The 25,705-nt window shown below is 53.6% G+C and overlaps 1 protein-coding gene across 2 annotated transcripts in view; it reads right to left on the reverse strand.

Moving 5' to 3' along the window:
- The window catches only part of LOC126531309 (semaphorin-5A-like), a 165,303-nt gene that overhangs the window by 44,069 nt on the left and 95,529 nt on the right, over positions 1-25,705 (reverse strand). For both annotated transcript variants that reach the window (XM_050178799.3, XM_055071099.2), the window contains exon 3: positions 835-1,072. In XM_050178799.3, the coding sequence (XP_050034756.1) occupies positions 835-970 (136 nt within the window). In that variant the 5' untranslated portion in view covers positions 971-1,072. The remainder of the gene's footprint in view (positions 1-834; positions 1,073-25,705) is intronic.

Genomic DNA, 25,705 nt, shown 5'->3' on the forward strand with positions numbered 1-25,705 from the left:
TCGAGCATACTTCAAGTGGACACTGAATGGAAGTACTAAACAAGCAGAGCATTCTTCCTAAAACTCTTATTTTCACCGCCCCCCTCTCCCCCTCTCTCTCTCTCTCTTTCTTTCTTTCTTTCTGCTTTTTTCGGTGAGAGGCTGGTTATTGTGACAGAATGTGAAGGCCGAACTTCCATTTATGTTGCTTTCGCGCCGAAATGTCATCGCAGGTATACGTCAATGTCACGTCATGGCTTTCGACAGATTTTCTCGTATTTGGGCCGTGTTTTTATCGCTGTAAATGTCGCCGAAACTTTCCGAGTCCAGTCTTCGGCTACCTTATAATATAATGTGGTACATCTTCACTGATAAATCAGCTAGGCCCAAGCAGACGGCGTCAAAATTCATGGCGCGTCGCCGCCTGTTTTGCGTCTTTGCTGGTATTCCGTGCCTCCTAGCTGTGACGTTACGAGTGTTTTTTTTTTTTTTTTTCGCATTGACACAAAGGTGATTTACAATACACGTCAACTTATTTATCTCTCTGGTGTTCTATAACGCCCGGGCGGAAGGTTGCTCTTGTCATCCATGGAGGTCTTTGGTTACGTATACTACATTTCGGTTACGCGTACGTGGCGCTGGACTGGGTTCCTCTGCGTTTCACCCACAGATTTCCTTCCCGCGTTAAACATTGCTTTGTCATATGGGGCATATAGGTATAAGATGAATGGGTCAAAGCTCCCGCGGCAGCATTATCTCTTTCGCGTGGGCTCACGGTAAGCACTGCATGACGCGGTCTTTTTTTCTGTGATCCTCCAGACAGTTGAATGGAGATAATGCTATATATACACTTGCCTTTCTCCCGAATGGTGATGTGCGCCGAGACGGCCAGGAACGTGACGCATAGTATCGACGCTCTGAACAGCCTGAGAAGCGCATGTCTGGGGAGCCGCTGGGACGCTGGCTCTTCCGTTCGCAGGACTAGGCTCATGGTGTCCCGGGTGACGTCACTGTACCGTCCGGACCGAGTGGCGAAATCTCGACCAGCTCCCGCCCAGTGTTCTCCCTGCCGTCGCCATCTTGACCTGTAACCCTGCAAGAACAACAACAGGAGCGAGAGGCAGCTTTAGCATTTCGAACGACACAGGAAAATGTATAGTTCGCAAAAACGTATTCGCACACCGTCCGTCACTGTCAATCGGCAAGATCAACTTTACAGGCTTCCTAAAGTGTGACTTGTATACCTACACAATGCACCGTCGCTTTCGTGCATTACTCCAAGTCCTTGCGTATGCAGTTTGTTTCAAGCGATACCTTATGTAGAGTTATGCGGTTTCGACTGATGCACATGAGTTCAGCCTCAGTCTGAGAGCTACGGCGTACAGATTACGGGAAAACCATGGTCATCCCTTCGCGCTGTAGCACGCAGTATGCTCGCCTGTTCGGTGGGCGGCACTCATCCAACGTATATACCTGCACTTTCCGCAACGCGCCGACGAAAAATTGGCACAACTGCAGCTGCTTCGACTTCAAGCTGTCACGCCGTTGAACCATAAACGCCGCTGGTGCGCCACAGGTACTTTTTTCCCCTCGCCGGAATATCGCGCCCAACACGGCCGGAGAGCTTTGTATACGCTATGCATACGCGTCCGATACACGAGCCACAGCTCATTCACACGGAAGTGCGCGCAGGAGCGGGAAAATGTGTGTGTGTGTGTGTGTGTGGGTGCATGTGCGTGTGTGTGTGTGCGTGTGTGTGTGTGTGTGTCGCTGCAGCCATGGCCTCCTATAGAGGCTATGCTGCAGCTGAACAATCGCCCGTGCGAGAAAGCAGGAGCCCGCAAGCTGCAGAGAGAGAGAGAGAGAGAGAGAGAGAGAGAGAGAGCCGCTGTGGGAAATCGCGAGCTGCAGCGTCGCCCCGGTCGACATGCGAAGTGTCATTTATTGGTGCGCGCTGATGTATTGGTCGTAATGGCGCGGCCGTCGTAAATGTAAACGCTGCCAAAAACACAGGGGCCCTGTACCGTACATAGTCCGCGCGGCAACAGAAGCCGCCGACGGTCGGCGCCTCGCCGCGCGTTATTGCATGCAGCAGCCGGGGTCTGCGTTGGCATCGCCGCACTCTCCTCATACTCTCAGCTTTTTCCATCAACGTCAAAGAGGTCGCGATGGCAGTGGGTGACGTACGCGTATGCATCCGGAAAGGGCCTGCCGCGGCAGGTGCGCTGCCCGAAGTGCTTATATAAGCGCCTACGTAAGCCTTCTGTTATAGGACTGTGCCGGTGACGCCGTGTCCTTCGATCGCTACAAAATGCCATAAGACAGAAAGAAATAAAGAGAGAGCTGGGGCTCGTGATGTTAAACCGAAGTATAATAGGTGAACCTCCCGACTACGTCGTCGCAACTATCGGCGTCAAATGAAACTCGAACAGCGGGGCGCGTGGCCGAAGCACAGCTGAAGGTATACGCAGTGCGCGCCGTCCAGTCGTCACCAGCGACAGGCGCGCGCATCCGGTTTGACAGCACTGCGCGATGTTGATCCTCATGTATACAGAGATATTTTCATGTCTGTCTTCAGCTATGCTTTGGCCACGCCCTCCGCTGTTCGCGCTTCATTTGACGCCGCTAGTACGTCGCATTAATTTGAGTGTACGCGTATACCAAGGCTCGATCGTGCGGTAATTCAGATATGTGCCAGTGATGACCTAACTTACGTTACGATTAAATTATGGGGTTTTACGTGCCAAAACCACTTTTTGATTATGAGGCACGCCGTACTGGAGGACTCCGGAAATTTTGACCACCTGGCCGGGGTTCTTTAACGTGCACCTAAATCTAAGTACACGGGTGTTTTCGCATTTCGCCCCCATCGAAATGCGACCGCCGTGACCGGGATTCGATCCCGCGACCTCGTGCTTAGTAGCCTAACACCATAGCCACTGAGCAACCACGGCGGGTAACTTACGTTACGAGCTTTGATAGGGAAGTACAGTGTGAGAGACGCGACATGTAGGCGGGCTTCGAGAAGAAAACAGCCAACGAATGTGCGAGACGTGAGTTTAGGTATGGGTGGAGGAAAGCTACATGCGGGGGTTACTTGCTGCAGGTAAGACGACTGGCAGAACCTCACATGACACGCAGACAGCACTTGCCTATAGTGTGTACTGTGCCACGCTTCGCTGCGCTCAGTATGAATCCAACCCAACTCGCATGGAAGTGCATTTGTTGGCATTATCAAATTCCGTCATGTTGACCTTTAGAGACAATCAGAGAGGCTTTAATCAGCAGCGCATGTGAGCCAATGAGCGATGACAAGATGTTTCTGACAATATACGGTGGAACCCTGGTTTTCCGTCGAGTTGGCAAAGTTTTGCTCAGCTCCCCATGTGGCAACGAGAGACGAATTGACACGCGAACGATAAGCGGCCATTCCAGTTCGAGTGTTCTACACATGATTCCGCTGTGCGCCAAACGTACACGACGTATAAGCGCCGTTCTATATGTACGGTATGAAAGGAATATGGCGGGTAGGCTAACTAACGTGCGCGCGCACATGCATCTAATCGCTGAATGGACACTGTGACATTCCAATGGAAGAGCATGTCCAACGATTCCTGCTCCATTCCCACACGTTACGCACGAATCCGACCTGCAGAACGCGTGTACAGAGACTTAGTCGACGGCGTCGACAGAAACGGTCGACCCGAACGACGCCAGCGCGCCGCGGCCGCCGCTCGTGCGACATCGATGTGAGCGGCCGCCAACGCCGTCTTCGACTGCACACTTCTGCCCGGTTTCTTTTTCTAGCTTATGCGCGGCTTCTATAGTAGAAAGCCGCTGACGCGAGCGCGGAATTAAGCCACAACGCCGCGCATGCAGCATTTGCGACGAAAGCGCGTCGTCGTCGTGGTCGTTAAAACCTGCTCGTGCCTCGAACAAAGTTATATGCCACCTAACCAAACGCGCTGGAAGAGTGGGTCATTCCGCGGCGGGGTGCCGTACCTGAACTATTTATACACGGAGTGCCCCGCGGTTCCCTTCGCGAGCGATTTTCTCGAGAAATATATGCCTTGGACGATATTATAATAAGACCCGTATTGCGGATAGCCGTATAGCGGTAATTTTGGCATCGCGCACTGGCCAGATGACGTTGCAGCCGTTTTAGCTTCTTACAAGTGCTGCCGAAACCAGCCGCTTGTACTATATACGACCGAAATGACACGACACTCTGAGCAGCAACAGATGCACGTCCGTTTCATGGCATGCTTGAACTTGATAAGCGCATGGATTCGTAGACCTGCTTGCAATCCTCGAAAATCCCGCGAAATTGGTAAAATGGATTCAAGAGCTCTTAAAACTAATCGAAAATAAATGTTCTCCTTCAATTCCTCGAAAACTGGAGTTGGAGGCGGCTTTTGAACATTCAAAGTAACAACAAACTCCGCATAGAGGCTAGAATCCTGGATGATTAAGCAACCAAACCGTGCAAATGTTTTGTTGTTTTGCTATAGTGGTTCATACTGCAGTAATCATGGCTTCATTTTCGACCCCTATAGGCTCTCGAAATGCCTGGTAATGCCTGAAGTAAGCTTCAGCCATATTTGGCATTAGCACGACGTGAATCTTCGGCTGTAGTCGGACGCTACTAACCATCGTGCCAGAAGGCAAATGACATCTTTACAACGGGAAAGTCAAGTTAGAAGCGTGACCCGAAGGGCTTCAAGCGCGTGTTCAACTCAGCAGCGCAGCTAAGAATGACATTCACTATTTACAGTGTATTCGTACGAATAAGGTTTGTTTTCCGCTCCTTGAATTTTGGCCTTCGGCATCCTTAAGATTCTCGAGTTCTCCAAGTCAAATGTTCTGTGCGAGCCGTGTAAGCGAATCCTTGCCCGAATCCATGGCAGCGCTGGTACGCGTTTTTCATGGGCCTTCGCCAGCATGTATGCCATACTCACGCAGGGCAAGCCTAGTTATAGTGTACCTGTGCAGAGCGTGGATACTCTTGCCTCGAGATAAACGATGGCTGGTGGGCACCCTGAGCACGCCTCCTACAAGGTCTCCACTCGCCAGGCTGTGTGCTCCGGCACTGCTGTCAGTATGGAAAGCCTGAGCGCACGGTGCCTATTTGCGCGATATTGGTAACTAGCCGCCTTCCCCGTTCCAACGACGCTTATATAGGGGACTCGAAATTCTGATCGCCAAAGCAGCTTCTGCAAAGAGCGTAAATCGCCGTCTGTGAAGACGGCATCTTGCGTTGTGAAAGAGCTCGTATTTTGTTTGCGCCATTTCCCCATAGCGGCGCATCTCTTGCCGTCTTGCGGGAGTAAGCAGTTTTTATTCGGTTGCCATGCAGCCCCCACGAAGATGATCGTAATATACACGGGAGATAGGGCCAGCAAAACTGCAACCGAGCTTCTTTGCGTGGCAAGACGCCATATCGTTCGCTTTGTTGCCACATGAGCAGATATTTTGTTAGATCTAGCAGATTGTTCGCTTATCTAGCGGCAACATTTTGCCTTTAGCGGATACGAGACTCCGCCCCCCCACACTGTACTCGTTTATTGAAATGCCCGTGTTAGCTGTAATACAAATTTTTGTAGCGGAGCACTTGTCTTTGAGAACGTGAGGAACGAAGTATTTCTGCATTTATTGGTGACAATAACGCGATTATGGACTAGAGGAACAACTGTGGCTCACGTTGGTTTTGCCATCTTATCTGTTTCCTCCCTGTTTGGTCTCTCGTCCTCTCACTCCTTTCAGGAGACACTCTCACGAACTTCCACGTCCAACGTGTTTACACCGGTAGGACGCCATCGTTCTAGCACAAAGCTATCTGCAACGACCTGTCCCTCCAATTAGATTCTATGTGCCTCTGTATTGCCCGTATCGCGGGGTCGACAAAACACCCGTTCTGCGAGTTGTCAGCGGACAATGAAAGCTGGCGTGGCCGCTCTCTGAACGTGCTGCCAGAGCGCGCACCCACAATGCTCCAGCATTCATTAGTACGACGAGCTGTTCTCGGACATGGTTACAACAGCCACGGCTTGACCACGATGGCCGCGTGACCATGACCGCGACGACAGCGGCTATGGCGTGCGCCATGTGGCTGAAGAGTCTCGGTGGATACAATAATAGCGTTGTCGCAGAACCTACTTAATGAGCAACAGTAACCCGGAGGAGAGAGAGAGAGAGAGAGAGTTCTGCGCTGCGTGTGCGAGCTCTCGTTCCGTTGTCCGCGAATATACATCTAAAGAGCATGGCGCCGCCTGCGGGCAGCGCGCGCTCTCGTGAGCGCGCACGCGCCCTATCGCGTGCCCGGCGCGTCCCAGTTCTCGCTGAGCGACAGTCGCTGGCGCCCCGTTGGAAAGCGGAGCGCGCGTCTTCCTCGCGCGGTCTCAGCATGGCGAGACAGGCGACTCCAGCGGAGGTCGGTTCCATTACCGGGTCGCCGTTTAGCGTGATGGATCACCGCCACTCAACATCAGAACCGCGGCCTCCGACCGCCCGTCTGCTCTTGCCGCAGCTCCGCGCGCTGCCAGGCTTTCGGCGAGACTTGGGCGCCCGAGACAAAGGGGAGAAGGGCGAGCGAGCGCGAGCTGGCCGTCAATGCGGAAGCCACGTCGCGCCACGCATACGTCCGCCTGTCATTAGCGGAGGTAGAGTATACGTACGCTGCCGCAGCAGCGCCGTGCACTCCAAGGGACCCGCCATTGTTCTGCCAGCATATATCCGTTGCGCGGGCTGCTGCTGCTTCCATCTGGGGGCCCTCCTTCTGGCGATGCAGATGCACGCAAGGAGGAGGATAAGCCCATTGGGCGCGCGGAAAAACCTGCGCCCCTTCTCGGACCACGGTTGGCTCGCTGGCTTGCTTGCTCGCTATTCAGGAAGGCAAGCGGCAGGCCGAATACACGGGAGCGCCCTGTAACATCCGCGCACTTTCCGTCTCCCCTCCGCGTCCTTCGCTTTTTTTTCCCCGTTAGGCGATGGCCCCGTTATATCCGTGTACGAAAGAAAAATAAAGTGAGCGCCGTGGGCTCTATACGAAGGTATTACGCTGTTTTATCGGGGGTTCGCGTCAACGAAAGATAAAAGCAGAGCGGCGCATGCACGCGTAAGCCTGCATGCATTATACTTGACCTAAGCTTTATACATGTGTATCTGCGTGTGTGAGATAGGGGTGGAAGAAAACAAAGAATGATACATAGACAATGAGCGTTTGGCTTGGATGTAGCCTGGTAGCCATTCCGTACCGGCGTGCATGATGCGATAGATTCATACGTGAGCAGATAGAAAAAAAAATAATAATAAAGACCGTTATTTCATTCCAGGCAATTCGGCTGACCGAAATCAGCCATTGTATTTCTCTAGGAACGGCAATCGTGTATTAAGTATTGCATAGGCGGTGCGGACCGAGTGCGGGCAAGGGCGCCAAAATGACCGAAAATAACGGCCTTCACTCGATCACCATTGCAGGGTGTTCTACTGAGCACAGTGGGTGGCCCCGTATTTCCGACGTTTTTTGTTTGTTTTTTTTCGTAATTTTTGCTGTTGTAACACTCTGCACAATAGCCACGATACGTGAGTCAATCTGATAGAAGCGCAATATCCAAATTGTAGCCGGGTGTTACGACAATATCAAAGCACAACGCTCCTGGATAGATCAAACGGCCGAAAGACGCGGTGCCGACATTTGAGCGGTGACGGGACATTACGCACAAAGAGCTCCAAACAACGCCGGGAACGGAACTGCTCTCCGCAAGATCATCGCAAAGACGGACAACGCTTTCCGCCTCGTTCGCAGAATCGCAAACCGGCATCGAGGCACGAAGGCTGATTAATGCCTTCGTACTCTGCCACCTCACGTACACGATTTCTGTGCACAACTGGCTCCGAGCAGAGCGAGACAAGCTCAACGTTCTCATCCGCAAAGTAGTCAAGAGGGCTCTTGGGTTATCCATCAGGACCCATACCGAGGATCTCTTGAAGCTGGGGATACATAACACCGCCGAGGAGATTGCCGAAGCCCAAGAACGCGCGCAACTCAGTCGCCTGACCACCACAGCGGCAGGTAAACGCATCCTCGAAGAGCTGGGTTACCACCCTGCGGAATTCCCGATGGTCAGTACCCCGACCCCTAGGTGCATTCGAGACAAGTTCGTAGTGGCCCCTACATGTGCCCCGAAACGTCCATCCCGTCCACAACGAGGGCAGAAGCAAGGCCACAGCAGCAGCCATCCTCAAACAGATCAAGCAACACGACATTAGAGCAAGCTTCGTCGACGCCGCGGAGTACAGTGACGGGAAGACCTTTGCCGTCGTTGTGGTCGACTCGAGCGGCAAGATTTCCAATAGCGCCTCGATTCGCACTTCAGACCCCGGAGTCGCCGAGCAAGTCGCCATCGCCATCGCCCTGCTAGACAGTCGTGGGTCCGAAATCTATGGTGATTCCAAAACGGCAGTTAGGGCTTTTCGGAAGGGTTGCATCGCCAAGGAAGCTGTTCGTCTTCTTAGCGGCTCGAGTCCACATGCTCTCACAAACGATTCAATTCACTGGTTTCCCGCTCACGTAGGATCGGTCGAGGGTGCTCCCCCAACCTCAATGAGCCTGCGCGTGACCTCACCGACCGCGCTTCCTCTATAAGGAGCACTGGCTCCCCCCACAGGGACGCTCCCGCTACTCACAACGAGATTATTAAATATTTCTACATGTCCAGAAGGGTATTTCCACCCCCTCACCCCAAGTTGAATAGGGCGCAAGCCGTTTCGCTTAGGCTTCTACAGACCAGCACATATCCGTGTCAGTCCGCTCTCCACGAGGCGTACCCCGACGTGTATCGCGACGACGCCTGCCCGTCCTGCGGCCAGACCTCCACTCTAGCTCACATGCTCTGGGAGTGCGGGTGGACATACCCCAAATTCATCAAGGAGGAGTGGGACTCGCTTCTGCGTAGCCCCGCTCTAAAAAAGCAAATCCTGGCCGTCCGGCGTGCCCGCGACCGGGCCGGTGGGCTAGACCTGCCGGTCCCGACGTGGGACTAGCCGGGTGCGCGACGAGTTCGCATCCTCGCCGGACCTGCAATAAAGTTTATTCACTCACTCCACTCACTCACTCACTCACTCACTCACTCACTCACTCACTCACTCACTCACTCACTCACTCACTCACTCACTCACTCACTCACTCACTCACTCCAAACACGTGGAAAAGCTGAAGCCAGGGGTGCGGGGTTTTTGGAGTCTGGGCGTCCATGGGCAAGGCTAGCTATCCGCGCGCTCACTGTGGAATCAGGAGCTGTCACCTCTGCGCTGCGCGTGGATTCTTAAGGCTGATACGCCCGACGGATCTAATGCGATGACCACGCGGCCTTGTTGCATATCCCTTCTTTCGTGACCTTCCGTTGGCTGCGCAGGCTGTTTAGTATGGTTGGAAGCTGCGCGTTCTTGTCGATTGCCGATCGAAATGAGACCACAAGCGCGTGAAAGACACTTTAGGCCTCGCCAAGTATATATCATGTACGGGCAGATATTCCGGCTGGATGTGTTGGCGCATTGCATGGAGATAGTGTATTGCGTTCGAGTCTATCAGTGTTGCGACCGCCGTTCGCTTCGCGCTAAACTTCATGTGCCCGAGCAAGTGCTCTTAATTTGAATCTTCATTCCAGGAAGAGGTGGCTTGGAGAACAGGAGACCCGTTCCTTAGTTTTTCTTTCTTTTGCGACTGTGCGTTCTGACTGCGCAGATGCGTTCACTAACGAGTCAAACCAGTGAAGACGCAACTGATGCTGAGACCGATAGGCGCTTGGTTATAATGCGAGTCCCAGTTGTTTTCAAGCACTAAATATGCGTCGCAACTGCGTTGAACTATACGTTTGTCAAATCTCGCAGATTATCGGGGAAAAAAAAAGGAAGAACAGAGAAAGACAACGAGAAACAATCGCCAAAGTTAGCCCGCATCCGTCAACGGGGCAGGCAATGCACCACTCGCCTAAGAATTAAACCTCGACTTCGAGCGGTCGCACCGACTCTGGTTTCACTGGGCCCCGGCCGCGATGAACTTCGACAGCGCCTTCGACTCGGCCATCGACCATGTCACGCTGAATGCACCGTTTTTCCGAAGATCACCAAGGCTATAGGCAACATTCGGGACAACGTCTTGGCCTAGTCGCGCTACTTGCCAGAGCAACAGGGCCAACGTTTTCTAATGCTCACGTTCCATTCCTTTCCGTTCGTATCTTTAACAGTAACCATGGCCGTCTTTAAAAGGGCAGTCATGCAGTCGTGCACAGGGATGTTACGAGTCAGTTCAGGGAAGACAGACAATCTAAAAAAAAAAAAAAACAAGAACAAAAAAATAAAACGCAGAACACTGAAGCAAAAGGAAAAATACAGCTGGGCAGGCGAGTTAGTACAGATTCACAGACGTTTTGGGCAGCGAGACAACGCGAGAACAAAGGACAAGGTAACAAACAGAACATGTGCTTCACTCACAACTGCATTCTTAAAAATTGAAAACCAGACGGCCATGTACAAAGAAAACAGGCAAGGGCAAACGCAGAAGTTGACCTCCTTCTTCCGCGGACATGTATATATAGTTCAGCGGCCGAATTCGCAAAGCTTTTCCTTCGTAATTGGCCGGTCGCCTTCGCTAATGTTTCCAACATGACGATTGGCCGGCGTCTGCTCTGAACAGTTCTAGCGCAATATAACATTTCTGTGAACACGGAGCCAGGTGTCCGCCTTGAGTGATACTGTATATGGTCGCAGCGCCGGCCTATATACTGTAGGAGGCGTCTATCCCGTCTCAAGCTTCCATCGTCGTTTGTAAGCTTCTATTCGTTCCTTCTGGCCTGTGCCCCGTCCCTTCGTAGCCGCAGCCATGCGATCGGGAGAACGTACTCGCGCGGCTGCATGCGTGGCTCGGCCCGCACAGCTCACGGCGCAAACCGGGAAGAGGCGGCCAGATGAAACGTCCACCCACATTCGGCCTGCGCTCTTCGTGTCAGCCTGGCCCACGCGGACCCATTCCGGCCGAGCGGCAAGTGCCGTTGCCGGTACAACAGAGGCGGCTTGGCGTCAAACGAGGCTGTCTCGGAAAGGAAACAAGTAGTCGCGCCGGTGAAAAGAACTGCATGTATATATATATATATATATATATATATATATATATATATATATATATATATATATATATATATATATATATATATATATATATATATATATATATATATATGAGCAAAAGAAAAAGGGGGAGGGAGGGGAAGGGGTGATACTACCACAGAGCCGGTACAAACGGTTGCGTGTGTATACTGCCAGTTGCGTGCTCGCGCGGGGCGACGCGAAAAGCGCACCGGCGCCGCGCGCTGAGACTTCCTGCGTGTGAGTTGCGCGCGCGAACAAAATCGGAACACCTGTTGCGGTGCACTGGAGAAATATGCTGAATGGCAGCTATCGACGAACACGCCGTGTACTTTCCTGCAAATCTACCGTAACTTGATCTTCCGGGAGCGTCGCACGTTCGTGCGTACCTGACGAACGTGCGACGCTATATATATATATATATATATATATATATATATATATATATATATATATATATAATGTGTGTGTGTGTGTATACGCGTATAGCTACAGCGCCCCAGCCCTTATGCTTACTGTAATCACTGATCATAATCGCGTTTTCTGTGCTCCTCGGCCACAATGCGGCAACACGATCGTGCTGCGGCTGTAGCTGACTGTTGGAATCGCACCGCTGGCACGAGTTGTTGGGGTCTCGGTGCTGACGCCCGTTATTGCCAATGGGTCGCAAGCCCCAAGGGTAGCGTTGGCCTGGCGGCCTGGGGCACTGGAAGCATCCGAAGGTCCCGGCAAAGCAAGAGAAGACTGGTAACAGAACAACTTGTTTATTCTAACATAGCAAAAGAGCGGCCGGTCAGTTCGACCGAAGTGGAGAGACGGGAGAGCACGTAACTCAACAGTACAAATCGGAGCCTCTCTCCTGGCGTCCGGGGGCAGCTGCTCTTATACTCTCGGCGTCGCGGTCCAAAAGGGAAGGTCAGGGGATGAAGGTCACGGGATGAAGGTCACGGGACGGCGGAGCATGAGCCCACGACGGCGCGCACGGTCGAGCCGAGAGACCTGCTGAACCGAGTGCAGTGACGCATCGCCAACCCGCCCACACGACGGCGCGAACGGTTGAGCCGAGAGACCTCCAGGCTCCTCATTCGGGGAACTCCGCTCCCCGGCTGCCGCGCTTTGACAAGCGAGGGCACACACACACACACGCACACACGAAGACACGTGGCACTGAAACACGCCTGGACACGCTTGGCGGGGAAGCGTTGCGGCGGCGTCGCACGGGCCAAAATGTCCGCCGCTTTGAACAAAGCCCCGGCGTCCGTTGCATCCGCGCCGGCATTACCGCGCGTTGTAGGCGAAACGTAACAGACCGCCCCGCCGGGGGAAGGAGATCCCGATGGTCAGGGGACTGCATCCGCTGTCCGGAGGGATGTCGCTCGATGATGCTCATAACCGTAGTCGGGCGTCCTTTGGCGTTTCTTGAGCTCAGCGCACAGAGAAGGCCTCGTTCTCACGTTCAGGTGCACACAGGACACTGCAAAGTGACTTCGGGAGAGTTGACATTTTTGTTCTCGTTTCCGGCAAGCGTTAGAACTACGCCGAAAGTCAACCGCTCAGTCAGCAAGCACGGCACAACCCTCACTAAGCCCTGCCAGGCTCTTTCCCCTTTTATACTGCTGCCTAGTTCCTTACAGTAGTTTAGCAGCACTCAGAACGCGTCCACAAATCGGAAAAATTGCACTAAAAAGCACATCATCACTTTGAAACACTACACAAAAGCAATAGGTTAAAAATCCTGCCTCAGGAAGAAAAACATCAGTAACAAGCAATTTTGAGGCTGATTCCCACGTTAGGGGCTTCGACTTAAGCCATCGGCGTTACCGTTGAGGCTCCCCTTTTTGTAACGCACCTCAAAGGAATATTGTTGCAAAGCGAGGCTCCAGCGCAGGAGGCGGCCATTTTTGGGAGAGATGGTCTGCAGCCATTGGAGAGGGCAGTGATCCGTCTCAATGATAAACCTCGAGCCAGCTAGGTAACATGACAATTTCTGAACGGCCCACACGATACACGCACACTCTTTCTCGGTGGCGCTATACGCCTGCTCACGGCTGGTCAGCTTACGACTAGCATACAGGACGGGGTGTTCTACTTCTCCATTTTCCCGTTGGCACAGTACAACGCCCATGCCTCGCTCACTAGCATCACACTGAACAACGAACCCTTTTGTGTAGTCGGGCGATCGTAGCACAGGCTGGCTTGTTAGGGCGCTCTTTAGGGCGCTAAAAGCTCTTTCCTTTGTCTCATCCCAGACGACTGTTTGCGGCTCTGTCTTTCTTAGAGCATCCGTCAAGGGAGCCGCGATATCAGAGTACCTGGGGATGTACCTCTGATAGTAGCCGGCGACACCTAAGAACGACCGAATATCGGTCTTCGTGCGCGGTTGCGGGAAGTCTCGCACAGCGGCCACCTTTATTTCAGAGGGGCGGCGACGACCCCGACCAATCACGTGTCCGAGGTAGACAACCTCGGCCTGTGCTAACTGGCACTTGGGAGCCTTGACTGTCAAGCCCGCATCGCGCAGGCGGGTTAGCACTGCCCGCAAGTGCGCCATATGCTCAGGCCAGGACGCGGAGAATATCGCTACGTCGTCTAGATACGGTAAAGCGAATTCTTGCTGTCCCCGCAACACTTTATCCATGAGGCTTGAAAAGCAGTATGGCGCGTTCTTCAAACCAAAACTCAAAACTTTAGGACGGAATGTCCCCATTGGTGAAATGAACGCCGCATACCTACTAGCCTCTTCTGTAAGTGGAACCTGCCAATAACCCCTGACGAGATCTAGGGTGGAAATAAACTGAGCGCTACTCACTCTCTCAAGGCGCTCCTCGATGTTAGGGATCGGATAAATTTGATCCTTAGTGATGGAATTAAGCCTGCGGTAGTCGACGCAAGGACGAGGTTCCTTGCCCGGTACCTCAACTAAAATCAAAGGGGAGGTATAATCACTCTCACCCGCTTCAATAACACCGAGCTGTAGCATTTTCTTTACCTCAGCCTCCATAATATCGCTCTGGCGGGGTGACACCCGGTACGCCTTGGATCGTACTGGCTCAGGGGAGGTAAGTTCTATGTCATGAGTAAGGACAGAAGTCCTACCAGGCCTCTCAGAGAACAGACCTTGAAACTCTTGTAAGAGCTGGTGTAGTTCTGTTTTCTGCTCAGGCGACAGCGATGCTTTACTTATTAAGTCACTAATGACTTGATCGGTGTCTTTCCTGTTTGTCACTGAGCCTAGTCCCGGAAGCTCGACCGGAAGCTCTTCGGGCACGTTTACCATCATGCACACCACTGCTTCCCGTTGCTTATAGGGTTTGAGCAGATTACAGTGGTAAACTTGCTGTGCTTTCCGCTTTCCTGGCAGACTCACCACGTAGTTAACGTCCGACAGTTTTTGAACAATCCGTGCTGGGCCCTCCCACTGCACGTCGAGTTTGTTCTTTAGCGATGTGCGCAATATCATGACCTCATCGCCCACCTCAAAACGACGGGCCCTGGCTGTCCGATCATAATAAACCTTGGCCCTCTGCTGGGCCTCTGCCATTGCTTCACCTGACAACTCCTGTGCCCTTCTTAAGCGTTCGAGGAGCTTAAGCACGTACTCTACCACGACTGGGTCGTCGCCCCTGCCTTCCCATGATTCTCGAAGCATGCGAAGCGGAGATCGCAGCGAGCGACCGTACACCAGCTCAGCTGGCGAGAACCCCGTAGCCGCATGCGGCGCGGTCCTTAATGCAAACATCACTCCAGGCAGACACAGCTCCCAGTCAGTTTGATGTTCAAAACACAATGCTCTCAACACGCGCTTCATGACGGAGTGGAGCTTCTCAACGGAATTCGACTGGGGGTGGTGCACTGAGCTGTGTAACAGCCTTACCCCGCACCTTTCGAGAAAGGCTGTCGTCAAAGCGCTAGTAAACACTGTGCCCTGATCTGACTGGATTTCTGCAGGAAAACCAACTCGCGCAAATATGGACAGTAGTGCATTGACTATCTCAACTGAGCTGAGTTCTTTAAGCGGCACTGCTTCAGGGAACTTTGTCGCTGGGCAGATCACAGTCAAAATGTGTCGGTACCCCGTGGCTGTTACCGGCAGAGGTCCCACTGTATCAATAACGAGCCGTCTAAAAGGCTCCGTAATGATAGGTACCAACTTCAACGGCGCCCTCGATTTGTCCCCTGGCTTGCCCACCCGCTGACAGGTGTCGCATGTCTTCACAAAGTGGTCTGCGTCCCGAAAACACCCTGGCCAATAGTACTCCTGCAAGAGACGGTCCTTAGTTTTCTTAACTCCTAGGTGTCCGGACCACGAACCCCCATGCGACAAGCGCAACAGATCCTGACGATAGCATTGAGGCACGATCAGCTGATCGAACTCCACTCCCCTGCGGTCTAGATACTTCCGGTACAGGACCCCACCTCTTTCCACAAAGCGAGCATTTTTCTTGGCGATACCTTCCTTGACAATGCAGCGTATGTTTTCTAGGCTGCCATCCTTCTTTTGCTCGGCTATCAAAGCCGACCGGCTGACTTTTAGCAACCTGTTAAGTCCGTCTGACGTAGGCGCGATGAGCAAATCTGGAGACAGCTCTTCTAACTTTCCCGTGTCGGGAATTTCCTCTCCAGTATCTGCTGCCTTTAACGCTACAGGCTCAATTTTATCCCGTTCGGGCGTGCTCTGAATACCAGCTTGCTGCGCCTCTGACCCTTTCTCATCATTCAACAACGTCGGCCCCGCAACTACCGCCTTTGCAGCGAGCTCCCGAACCTTCGATCTGGTTAAGGCCTGAACGCTAGCCTCACCAAACAAAAGCCCCTTCTCGCGCAGGAGGTGATCGGACCTGTTCGAAAATAGGTACGGGTACTGGGGGGGCAGCATAGATGACACTGCGGCCTCCGTCTCAAGTGCTCCGAAAGGTCCTTCAATAAGCACTTTTGCTACCGGCAGACACACGCTATGAGCTTCCACTGCTTGCTTGATCCATGCGCACTCGCCCGTGAACATATCGGGTTCTACGTAAGAGGGGTGAACTACATCCATTGTAGCTGCGGAATCGCGAAGCACTCGGCACTCTTTCCCGTTCACGAGGAGGTCTCGCATGTAAGGCTCGAGAAGCTTGATGTTCTCGTCAGTGCTGCCTAATGAAAAAAACACGACTTTTGGTTTTGTTTCTGGGCACTGCGCCGAAAAGTGACCCGGCTTCTGGCACGTATAACACAGGCGCGCTTGCCTCGCCTCGAACCGCTTTCTGCGTTCGGCTTCGGCTGCCGCCGTCTCCTTACGTTCGGTCGGACACTGCGCCGAAAAGTGACCCGGCTTCTGGCACGTATAACAAACGCGCGCTTGCCTCATCTCGAACCGCTTTCTGCGTTCGGCTTCGGTTGCCGCCGTCTCCGTACGTTCGGTCGGACTGCTTTCACTCGCATCCGCACTACGTGTATCCCCCTTTGCTCTCAAGGGCGTGAACTTTGGCCTCTCAAACTTGGAGCCAAATTCACCCTTTTGACCGTCCTTAGCTCCACGAGCCCGACGCGTCACAAACTCCTCGGCTAACTCAGCGGCTCTAGCCACCGTACTAACGTCTGGCCTATCCAAGACCCAGTACCGCACGTTCTCAGGTAACCGACTATAAAACTGTTCTAGCCCGAAACACTGCAGAACTTTCTCGTGGTCACCAAACGCTTTCTCTTCTTTGAGCCACTCCTGCATGTTTGACATAAGCCTGTACGCAAACTCTGTATATGACTCACTTTTGCCTTTCTCATTTTCCCGAAACTTCCGACGGAACGCCTCCGCTGACAGCCGGTACTTTTTTAGCAGACTCGATTTCACTTTGTCGAAATCCTCTGCCTCCTCTCTCTCCAAGCGAGCGACTACGTCGGCCGCCTCGCCGGGTAGCAAAGTGAGCAAGCGCTGTGGCCACGTTTCCCGAGAGAACCCCTGCTTCTCGCATGTTCGCTCAAAGTTAACCAGGAACAAACCAATGTCCTCTCCAAGCTTAAACGGCCGCATCAGGTCAGTCATTTTGAACAATACTCGTTCTCCTGCACCGTGTGCCTGACTTCTATTACGAGCGCGTTCCATCTCTACCTCGAGACGCTTCATTTCCAAAGCGTGTTCGCGCTCTTCTTTTTCTTTCTGTTCTTTTCGTTCACGCTCATCTTTCTCTTTCTGTTCTTTACGTTCGCGCTCATCTTTCTCTTTCTGTTCTTTAAGTTCGCGCTCCTGTCTTTTTGCCGTCTCCCTCTCCTCAATGGTCTCAAGGCATTCCGACAGCTCGTCATCCTCAGCTTCTAACTCAAGAATAGCCCTTAGCAGTTCTGGTTTTCTGAGTTTGTCTGAGACATCCAGACCCAACTCTCTCGCAAGCTCCAGCAATTTCGGTTTGCGCAACGACTTCAAATCCATGGCTGCTCCGAATGCTGCTTTCTCTACTGCCTACTATTGTCTTGCCGCAAACTAACCCGGTAGCAACGACAACCACAATTACCAGCTCTGTTTCTAACACTAACAAAAGCCTGGCAAAACTCAGAAGAAGAAAGTCCCGCACTCACCAAACCTTGCAGCCAAGACTTCAGCGCAGTCGTTCCGCTGCAGGCAACCAGTCATCACACAGGGCTCGTTGCACTGCTCCCGGATGGTCGTTGTGCTGCTCAGCATACAGTCAACCGCATCTCTTCGCTGCTGGCCTCCGTTGTCGCGATCTCACCGCTGGCAACCAGATGTTGGAATCGCACCGCTGGCACGAGTTGTTGGGGTCTCGGTGCTGACGCCCGTTATTGCCAATGGGTCGCAAGCCCCAAGGGTAGCGTTGGCCTGGCGGCCTGGGGCACTGGAAGCATCCGAAGGTCCCGGCAAAGCAAGAGAAGACTGGTAACAGAACAACTTGTTTATTCTAACATAGCAAAAGAGCGGCCGGTCAGTTCGACCGAAGTGGAGAGACGGGAGAGCACGTAACTCAACAGTACAAATCGGAGCCTCTCTCCTGGCGTCCGGGGGCAGCTGCTCTTATACTCTCGGCGTCGCGGTCCAAAAGAGAAGGTCACGGGATGAAGGTCACGGGATGAAGGTCACGGGACGGCGGAGCATGAGCCCACGACGGCGCGCACGGTCGAGCCGAGAGACCTGCTGAACCGAGTGCAGTGACGCATCGCCAACCCGCCCACACGACGGCGCGAACGGTTGAGCCGAGAGACCTCCAGGCTCCTCATTCGGGGAACTCCGCTCCCCGGCTGCCGCGCTTTGACAAGCGAGGGTACACACACACACACGCACACACGAAGACACGTGGCACTGAAACACGCCTGGACACGCTTGGCGGGGAAGCGTTGCGGCGGCGTCGCACGGGCCAAAATGTCCGCCGCTTTGAACAAAGCCCCGGCGTCCGTTGCATCCGCGCCGGCATTACCGCGCGTTGTAGGCGAAACGTAACATGACCTACACGGCGAACAAGAACGTGACAAGAAGCGACTCGATCGCGCAGTCGCGCTCGGACGATCCCTGTTGTCGTACGAGTTGCCCCCGAAGCAAGAGGTTGTAATCATGTGCCCCGTCCACGGTGGCGCTGTCCACCACAGAAGAATGGTGGTCACGCTTCGCATTTGCGTGACACCATACAGCGCGGCCTCAGAAAAGCAGGGCTCGCGGGCGACGCTCTCGTCGCTCTGCGGACAGCGTCCTGCATGTAGCACACGCGACTCCTGTCCGTGTTGTGGTGCCGATCATCGGACCTACATGAGAACCAGATTTCGGGGTATCCCAGGGCAGCCGGTCGCTCTCGTTTCGACGTTGTGCATACGTGCGCGCTACATGCTCGAACATTATCCCATTGCTTCGAAGGCAGTATGATTGAGATAGAGAGATTTACCGTTGGGCCAGGGGGGGAGGGGGGGGGGGCGATTAGAACGAAATGGCGGCTCGACAATGTACGACCCGACCTTTCTGGTTGTTCAGCTCGATTCGGCTCCGATAGCCCGCGGTTATCGCTCATCGAGACCGCTCCGAAAGACGCCGTAGTCCAGTCCGGATCAGCGCTATCCTCCACGTAGGCAGTACATACCGTTCTTTAGTCCGATAACGGCTTTGGCCCGCAGACTCGGTGAATCTGCACGGCGACGTCGTAACAGAGTGACTCCGCGGCGAACGGAAGTGATTTTCGTGGGAGCGTGCACATCTCGTTTTCGAGCCCCTCCGAGCACGCCACGAGGATACGTGGAAGTTTCTCTCCTGAGCTGGGGCGCGTTCGGCTCCGCGCGAGCATCGCCCGTTCCCATCTCGGCGAAAAGCCGCTCCCCGAGCGATTGCCGCGGTCGCTAATGTTTCCCTGGCGTCCTCCCCTGGCTTTTGTGTTTGCGCGGAGATAGGTACAAGCGCGTGGACGCCCAATGTTTCCTTGTCACGCAGCCGCCGAGATTTCGTTTCTTTTTCGCCCTCCGGTACCTCTGTTGCGCATTCGCGTACCCGCGTCAGAAGCTTGGGCGGAAAGTCGCCGCGCACTTCGGCGATAACGCGAAGTTTTCTCTCTCGTGCGCGAGTCAACGTCGTGCTGCGCGTGAACGATCGTTCTCCGTGGCCGAATCCTTGTGAGCCCAGTGCCGCGCGCAGAATGACTGCCTGCTGGAAGGAAGCTGAACTGGCTGCCTTTCTTTGAAGCCGTTCTTCATCTCTCACGAAGAAACTGACTTCTGTCGTCGCAACATCCGCATGCCGTCGCTGCACGTGAGAGGCGTTCAGTGCATCTGTGCCCACCGGTTGCAGTCGTATATGGCAACGAAAAAACAGATTCGGCTGACCCGGCGATGACGAAACGATGACCAAGATAGCTATGACCTCCGCGAGGAAGTCCGATTTCTGGCCAATTCCCATAGTTGGCATATGAGCTGCATGTAGAGGAAAAAAAGCAAACAACCTTCACTGCCGATTCTTGGGCTATAGTGGTTTGTTCCATTACCTGTGGAACCAACCAGCCGACCGGCCTGAATCAACGTGGTGCTTTCTATGCTTCGGTGTTTGTTTGTTTAATCGTAAGGTTGACATGAAGTTGTAGACATACATGACAACGTGGTGATGACAGCTCTCTTGGCATGTCGAATGGGAGGACACATCGAAAGCCGGAAGAAACGCCACCGCTGTAAAACAAAGGGAAGAACGAATGCTGCGCAGCCTGAAACGTGTGGGAAAGCCGCCATCATATGGACAGAGACATCTGCTGATGACGTATACTGAAAATAAAGATCCAGCTGCGAAGGCGCGCGCTTCCTGCCGGAGAAGTGTCTACAAAGCGCTCAACGTACGTCTCACGCGAGAGGGATGCATCGGTTATGCCCCCATCAGACTATACTTCCGGAACATAGTTCAAGAACTAATTCGCAGCATTAAGTTGCTGTTTCTGCATTCGGTAGATTCACTGACACTGGAAGAGAAACATGCCACCGGAAGAGACCCGAAACAGCACTGACACCAAACGTGCCTCGCACAGCACAGCACAGCAATTGTTCCTGCAACATTGCATCGTAGCGCGTATTTAGCGTAAAAAGCCTGACGCAGAATAACACGGAGCGTACACTGCGAAACGGTCGACGATTATAAAAGCACACATAGTTCTAGCGCACCGAATTAAAAATTGCGCCGAGACAAGCGCGTATTAGAGCACGCTCCGGACAGCAGCTACACTTAATGAATTTCCAGCGTTTCTTCCGGTGATGGTGCGAATACGCCGTGCAGTGTGCTTGCAACAAGGGTTGATGACGTTTCCTGTCGTTTTGTGACTTCAAGCGGCAACCCACACCGAACATCATTCCAGCCGTGGTTGCTTTCGTCGTGAACGTGACGGAGACGACGCGTGCCGAAAATACACGTCGAAAATTCGCCCTCCAATTCGTCGCCGCATTTTGCAGATCGTGGAAAGTTTTTTACGCGATGCACTTTGCCCGAGGAGGTGGGTATAGGACGAGGCACCCAACGGACGCAGCTAGCAGCACCACACGCATCGTCCTGCATGCGTCCCGCTCGCCTGCTCCCAATACCGCGCAGCACCATGAAATGCATACCTCGACCGCATCAACCAACCAGGAAGGCGAGTTTGGCAGTCGGTCGCGTTGCTGAGCGACATGAAAGTGCTTTGCCGAGCGTCGCAATGAATGCGCGCCTTCAAGGAGGGCCGGATGCTGCAGTCCGTCGAAACTCGGAAGCACCGTGCTCTCTCAGCGTGCAGATTAGCGGGTAGCCTGGGCACACCTCGCGCAGCCTCCGCCAGCTATACAGTGCACGGATTTAGCAAGGCCGGCCAGCGCCCATTCCCTGCGGCGTCGCGCTGTCGCCGGACCCCCCTCTCTGGTTCAGCGCCCTCCTCGTCTTCGTCGCTGCCGCCACTGCGGACCGGCTCTGCCGCCGGACGGGCTTTTCCTGCAGCACGCATTCGCTGCTGGGCAAGCCAGGCAAGGCAAGAAGGCGAGACGCGGCGGCGAGTCGTAGGCGCCGTTACCTGTCTGCCTACCCGCGCGCGAACGATAAGTGGGCATACCAGAATGCCGCGCCGAAGCAGCAGCTTTCGCTGCCTGCCTTGCCCTGCCTATAGCCTCGCCGGCAGCCGTCGCACGGGGACACCCACGCCGGCGTTCCAGCGTCGTGTCCACCACCGCTCCCGGCGACGGGGAGAGCCTTGCGGTGGTGGTGGTGGTGGTCGCTCGGCGCCACCGCACGCGTCCTTCGCTGCCTGGCTCTCCTTTCGCCGCGACAGCTCTCCCGAGAGCACGCTTGTCGGGTCAAGGTTGTTGTGCTCGAACAGCGCGCATTGGTTCGGCCTCGGTCGCGATCGATCTGTGTCAGCTCTGAACGTGCGGTCAGCGTTCATTTGGTGCGAACACGGCTTAATCTGACCGTGGCAGAAAATGCGGGCGAGTAATTCACAGGCAGAGTTCGCGTAAGGGACAACCGGAACATTCGCGAAGTGTGTACGGGCTGCTGTGCGCGCCAAGTTTAAGATCTCTTATGCGGAGTGCAAGTTGCGCGCGCGATACCGCTTTCGTGCTACAAATGTTGAGCCAGGCATACAGGCTGGCCTTTGTCGCCCGTGTTTCTGCATGCCTGAGTATACTCAGGCATGCAAATACACGGGCGCTCACTTCCCTTTTTAACCACAAGACACAGGTATACGCTATCAAAGAGCTAAACTAACGTTAAAATTTGCAGGAGACGCTTGCTTCACACAGTTATTTAAATTCAACCTTCCTGAATTCTTTGAGCGTTCTTATTATAATTAATCCTTATTTTTGTACTTCATGAAAAAAGTTTCGTTCAATTTACGTGGAAAGCCTGTATATCAAGGGTAATCACTACATTCTTCAAACATAGAGCTAGCACGAATAACCTAACGTGTCCCCGTTGATTGTGCTATGGTTTACGCTGTGCAAAGTGTTAACTATGGCCTATCAGCGTTAAAACAAGATGAAGAAGAGCGGCACAGTAAGAACGAAGCAATTCGTCCGATGAGGTGCTGAGTGATTCGCGCGCCCAGAGCACAACGGCACCTGGACGAACCGGAGCACAACGAAGCAGGGAAAACAAATCTGTTACTCAAGTGGAAGAAAGGGGGGGGGGGGGGGGGGCGAGAGAGAATTGGGGTGGGGAGTTGTCCCCTAAGAGCGGCGCGGGCGCGCGCGGCAACAGCTCTTTTACGGCGTCCCCACTCATAAATTGTGTCGGTGGCGCTTATCGGCGCGCCGCTAGTGGTCCGTCTATCTGTCCGCGCTTGCAGATGCCAATCGCGTGGAATGTTGCGACCGCGACAGGCATTACACGGCTTCGGCGGCGGCAGCGGTCGCTCTTTGCACGCCGAGCGTGCCTCGACTGTCGAAATGGCCCGGGCCGCCGCCGCCGCCTTCCTTCCCCCCACCTCCCGCCACAGCGTCGCCGGTGGTGGCGACGACGACGACGTCATGTCGTGTGTGCACCACTTCCTACGCACCCGTGGCTCGCCGGTTTGGCTCTGAGGAGGCCGCATGCATGCTCGCCGCATGTCGGTTAATGCTGCGGATGAGGCCACGCCCACCTCCAGTCGTCTTGCATGGTTGTCCTGCACTTGAGACGCTGGGACATTTGCTGTCCGGCGCTCTCTGCTGCTGGAGCCAAAGTGCCAGAAGGCTACCGTAATCAGGGCAGTCCCTGCTTGTCTCTCGATGAGCTGCTACACCCCAGAGGCTCTGGCTCCGAACGCAGATGTCTTCTACGCCACCTCCTTGCCTTCGCCGACACCACTAATCTCCGAGAGCGTCTGCAGTGCTGTGCCTCCCACATGCGTGCCTCGATAAAACTCGCGACGAACAGCCGCCGTCTACTACAACCAATTTTCTACATTCCTGTCTATGCCTCCCTCTCCCTCGTGCACTCGCGCAGGGCGGTTGACGTGTCCTACCCCAGAGACAGTTACTGTGTTGCACAGGCCCACTTTCTAGTACCCTACTCCTCACCTCCCCTCCACCCCCCACCCAAGAAAAATCGATTTTTTACGATATCTTAACTTTCTTTACGATTTTCTTTACACACACACACACACACACACACACACACACACACACACACACACACACACACACACACACACACACACACACACACACACACACACACACGCACGCACGCACGCACGCACGCGCACACACACACACACACACACACACACACACACACACACACACGCACGCACGCACGCACGCACGCACGCACGCACGCACGCACGCAGGCGCATATATAGAATCACATGTGCAATCAATTATACATCGCTTATCTATTATATTACTTATTGCGGCTTGCAGGACTACTGGTCACATACTGTCAGTTGCGTATTGATAGAACTCCGTTACAGACGCACTAAACTAATTTGGGCGTAAAAATGGTGCATCTTCTGTTTACACCTTCGCCAGTAACCTTGAAGCGCTCATGTAGTTCGCGTCCAGGAGATGCAGTTCCGCTCTTCAGACAAATTGATTCGTATGCATAAAGCCAGTTCCACTGTTCGAGTCAAGATGTGGAACTGCGCGTATAGTTCGTTGCAGATAAGTCTATGTCTAAAGCGCCTTCTTAGCAAAGAAGCTCGCCGCAAAGCCGTTTCGAAAACGGATGTCAGGCGTAAAAGACTCACGCAAGAAGCGATGGTATATAGGGTGGGAGCTGTGTTCACCTCGTGCACTGACTCTGAAAGCTGTGTAAGGAGCAACGGTAACTTCCCTTTTGGAAGCACAAGGACGGGATGCCTTCGCCTATACACTTCTTTGCATGGAGAGCGGCAGTATTGTACTGCGTTTCATGCAACTGCAAAAAAGAAAGAAAGGAAAAAAACTGAACGCGCAGCAGTAACATAAAAACGACGAATGGAGGGTGGAGCTCGGTCTCGCTTTCGTTGTGTAATCCGCGCCAGCCGCCGTTGCGGCCAGAAGTTTTGGTGCCACGGTTTTTTTTTTTTTTTCCTTTTCTTCTTTCGCTGAACCGGGCGCCACCGCCAAAACGTCGCCTCCCCGTGCCGCCGCCGTGATGTCCTGTCTCTCTACAACCGTTCTCTGTCGGTTTGTTTCACCGCAGCAGATTATATCTGTGTCCCGATCTATGTGTCTGTTTAGGGCAGCCCCGAGAACAGCCTGCCGTCTACCCCGCCTGCTCTTCACCCTGCCACGGTCGCATGATAACGCCCCTCGTCCCACCACGGTAGTATCGGCCGCGGCCGACAGGAGGCGCCAGGTCGGCTCGTGCACTCCTATGGTTGCTTCTTGTGCGGCGCTTCTTTTCCGCTCAGCTGGCGCTGACAACACTGATGAGCTCTCTCTCAGCGGACGGGCGAGGCCCTTGCGACACGAATGCGCGTTCGTATAGCCGTTGCGTAATGGCGAAGGCGAGCAGGCGTGAAGTTTGGACCAGCGAGCGAGGTCGGTGCAACGAACGATGACCGCACCCGCGAAAACGCGCCGAACGTGATCAAGGCACGCGTGAACTCGGGAGCGAAAAGGGAGAGGAGAAATGTACTCGATCACAAGGTGGCGGGGCGAGATATCTGACGTTATAGCAAACGCATTGCCTGTTCCTTGTTTATAAATGCGACGACCTGCTTCGAATGGACGCAGCGGAAGAGTATATACACAGCTCGGGGTGCAACGTTCGGGGCGCGCATTCCACGAGCTTTTATACTCCTTCGCTCTGCGTGACGAGAACCTTGGGATATTATTCGAACGACGTTCAGGGATAGACACAAATGACGTCAAGTTAATTAGCATCACATCGGAAGTACGAGGTCGCAGGCTAGATTCCCGGCATGGAACACACACATCAAGAGAGAAAGAGAGAGATTAGCAAAACAGGCGTTCATCCCCTTGACGATTTCTGTCAAATGCAGCTGGCAAGGCATTTCCGTTCGTAAGAATTTATTGTCATCGGGAGCCCATCTCAACAATCTATTTCTCATCACGATTGGCTAACTTCTGCCCTTAAGAACAGCACTAACGCCTGAACGACACAAATTACTTGCTCAAGAGTATATCCTTGTTTACCTTTGAAATTCAATAATCAACTGTGAAGCAGCATTACATATTTTTTTTCAGT

Source organism: Dermacentor andersoni, chromosome 5, assembly GCF_023375885.2.
Source record: "Dermacentor andersoni chromosome 5, qqDerAnde1_hic_scaffold, whole genome shotgun sequence".
Lineage (NCBI taxonomy): Eukaryota > Metazoa > Arthropoda > Arachnida > Ixodida > Ixodidae > Dermacentor > Dermacentor andersoni.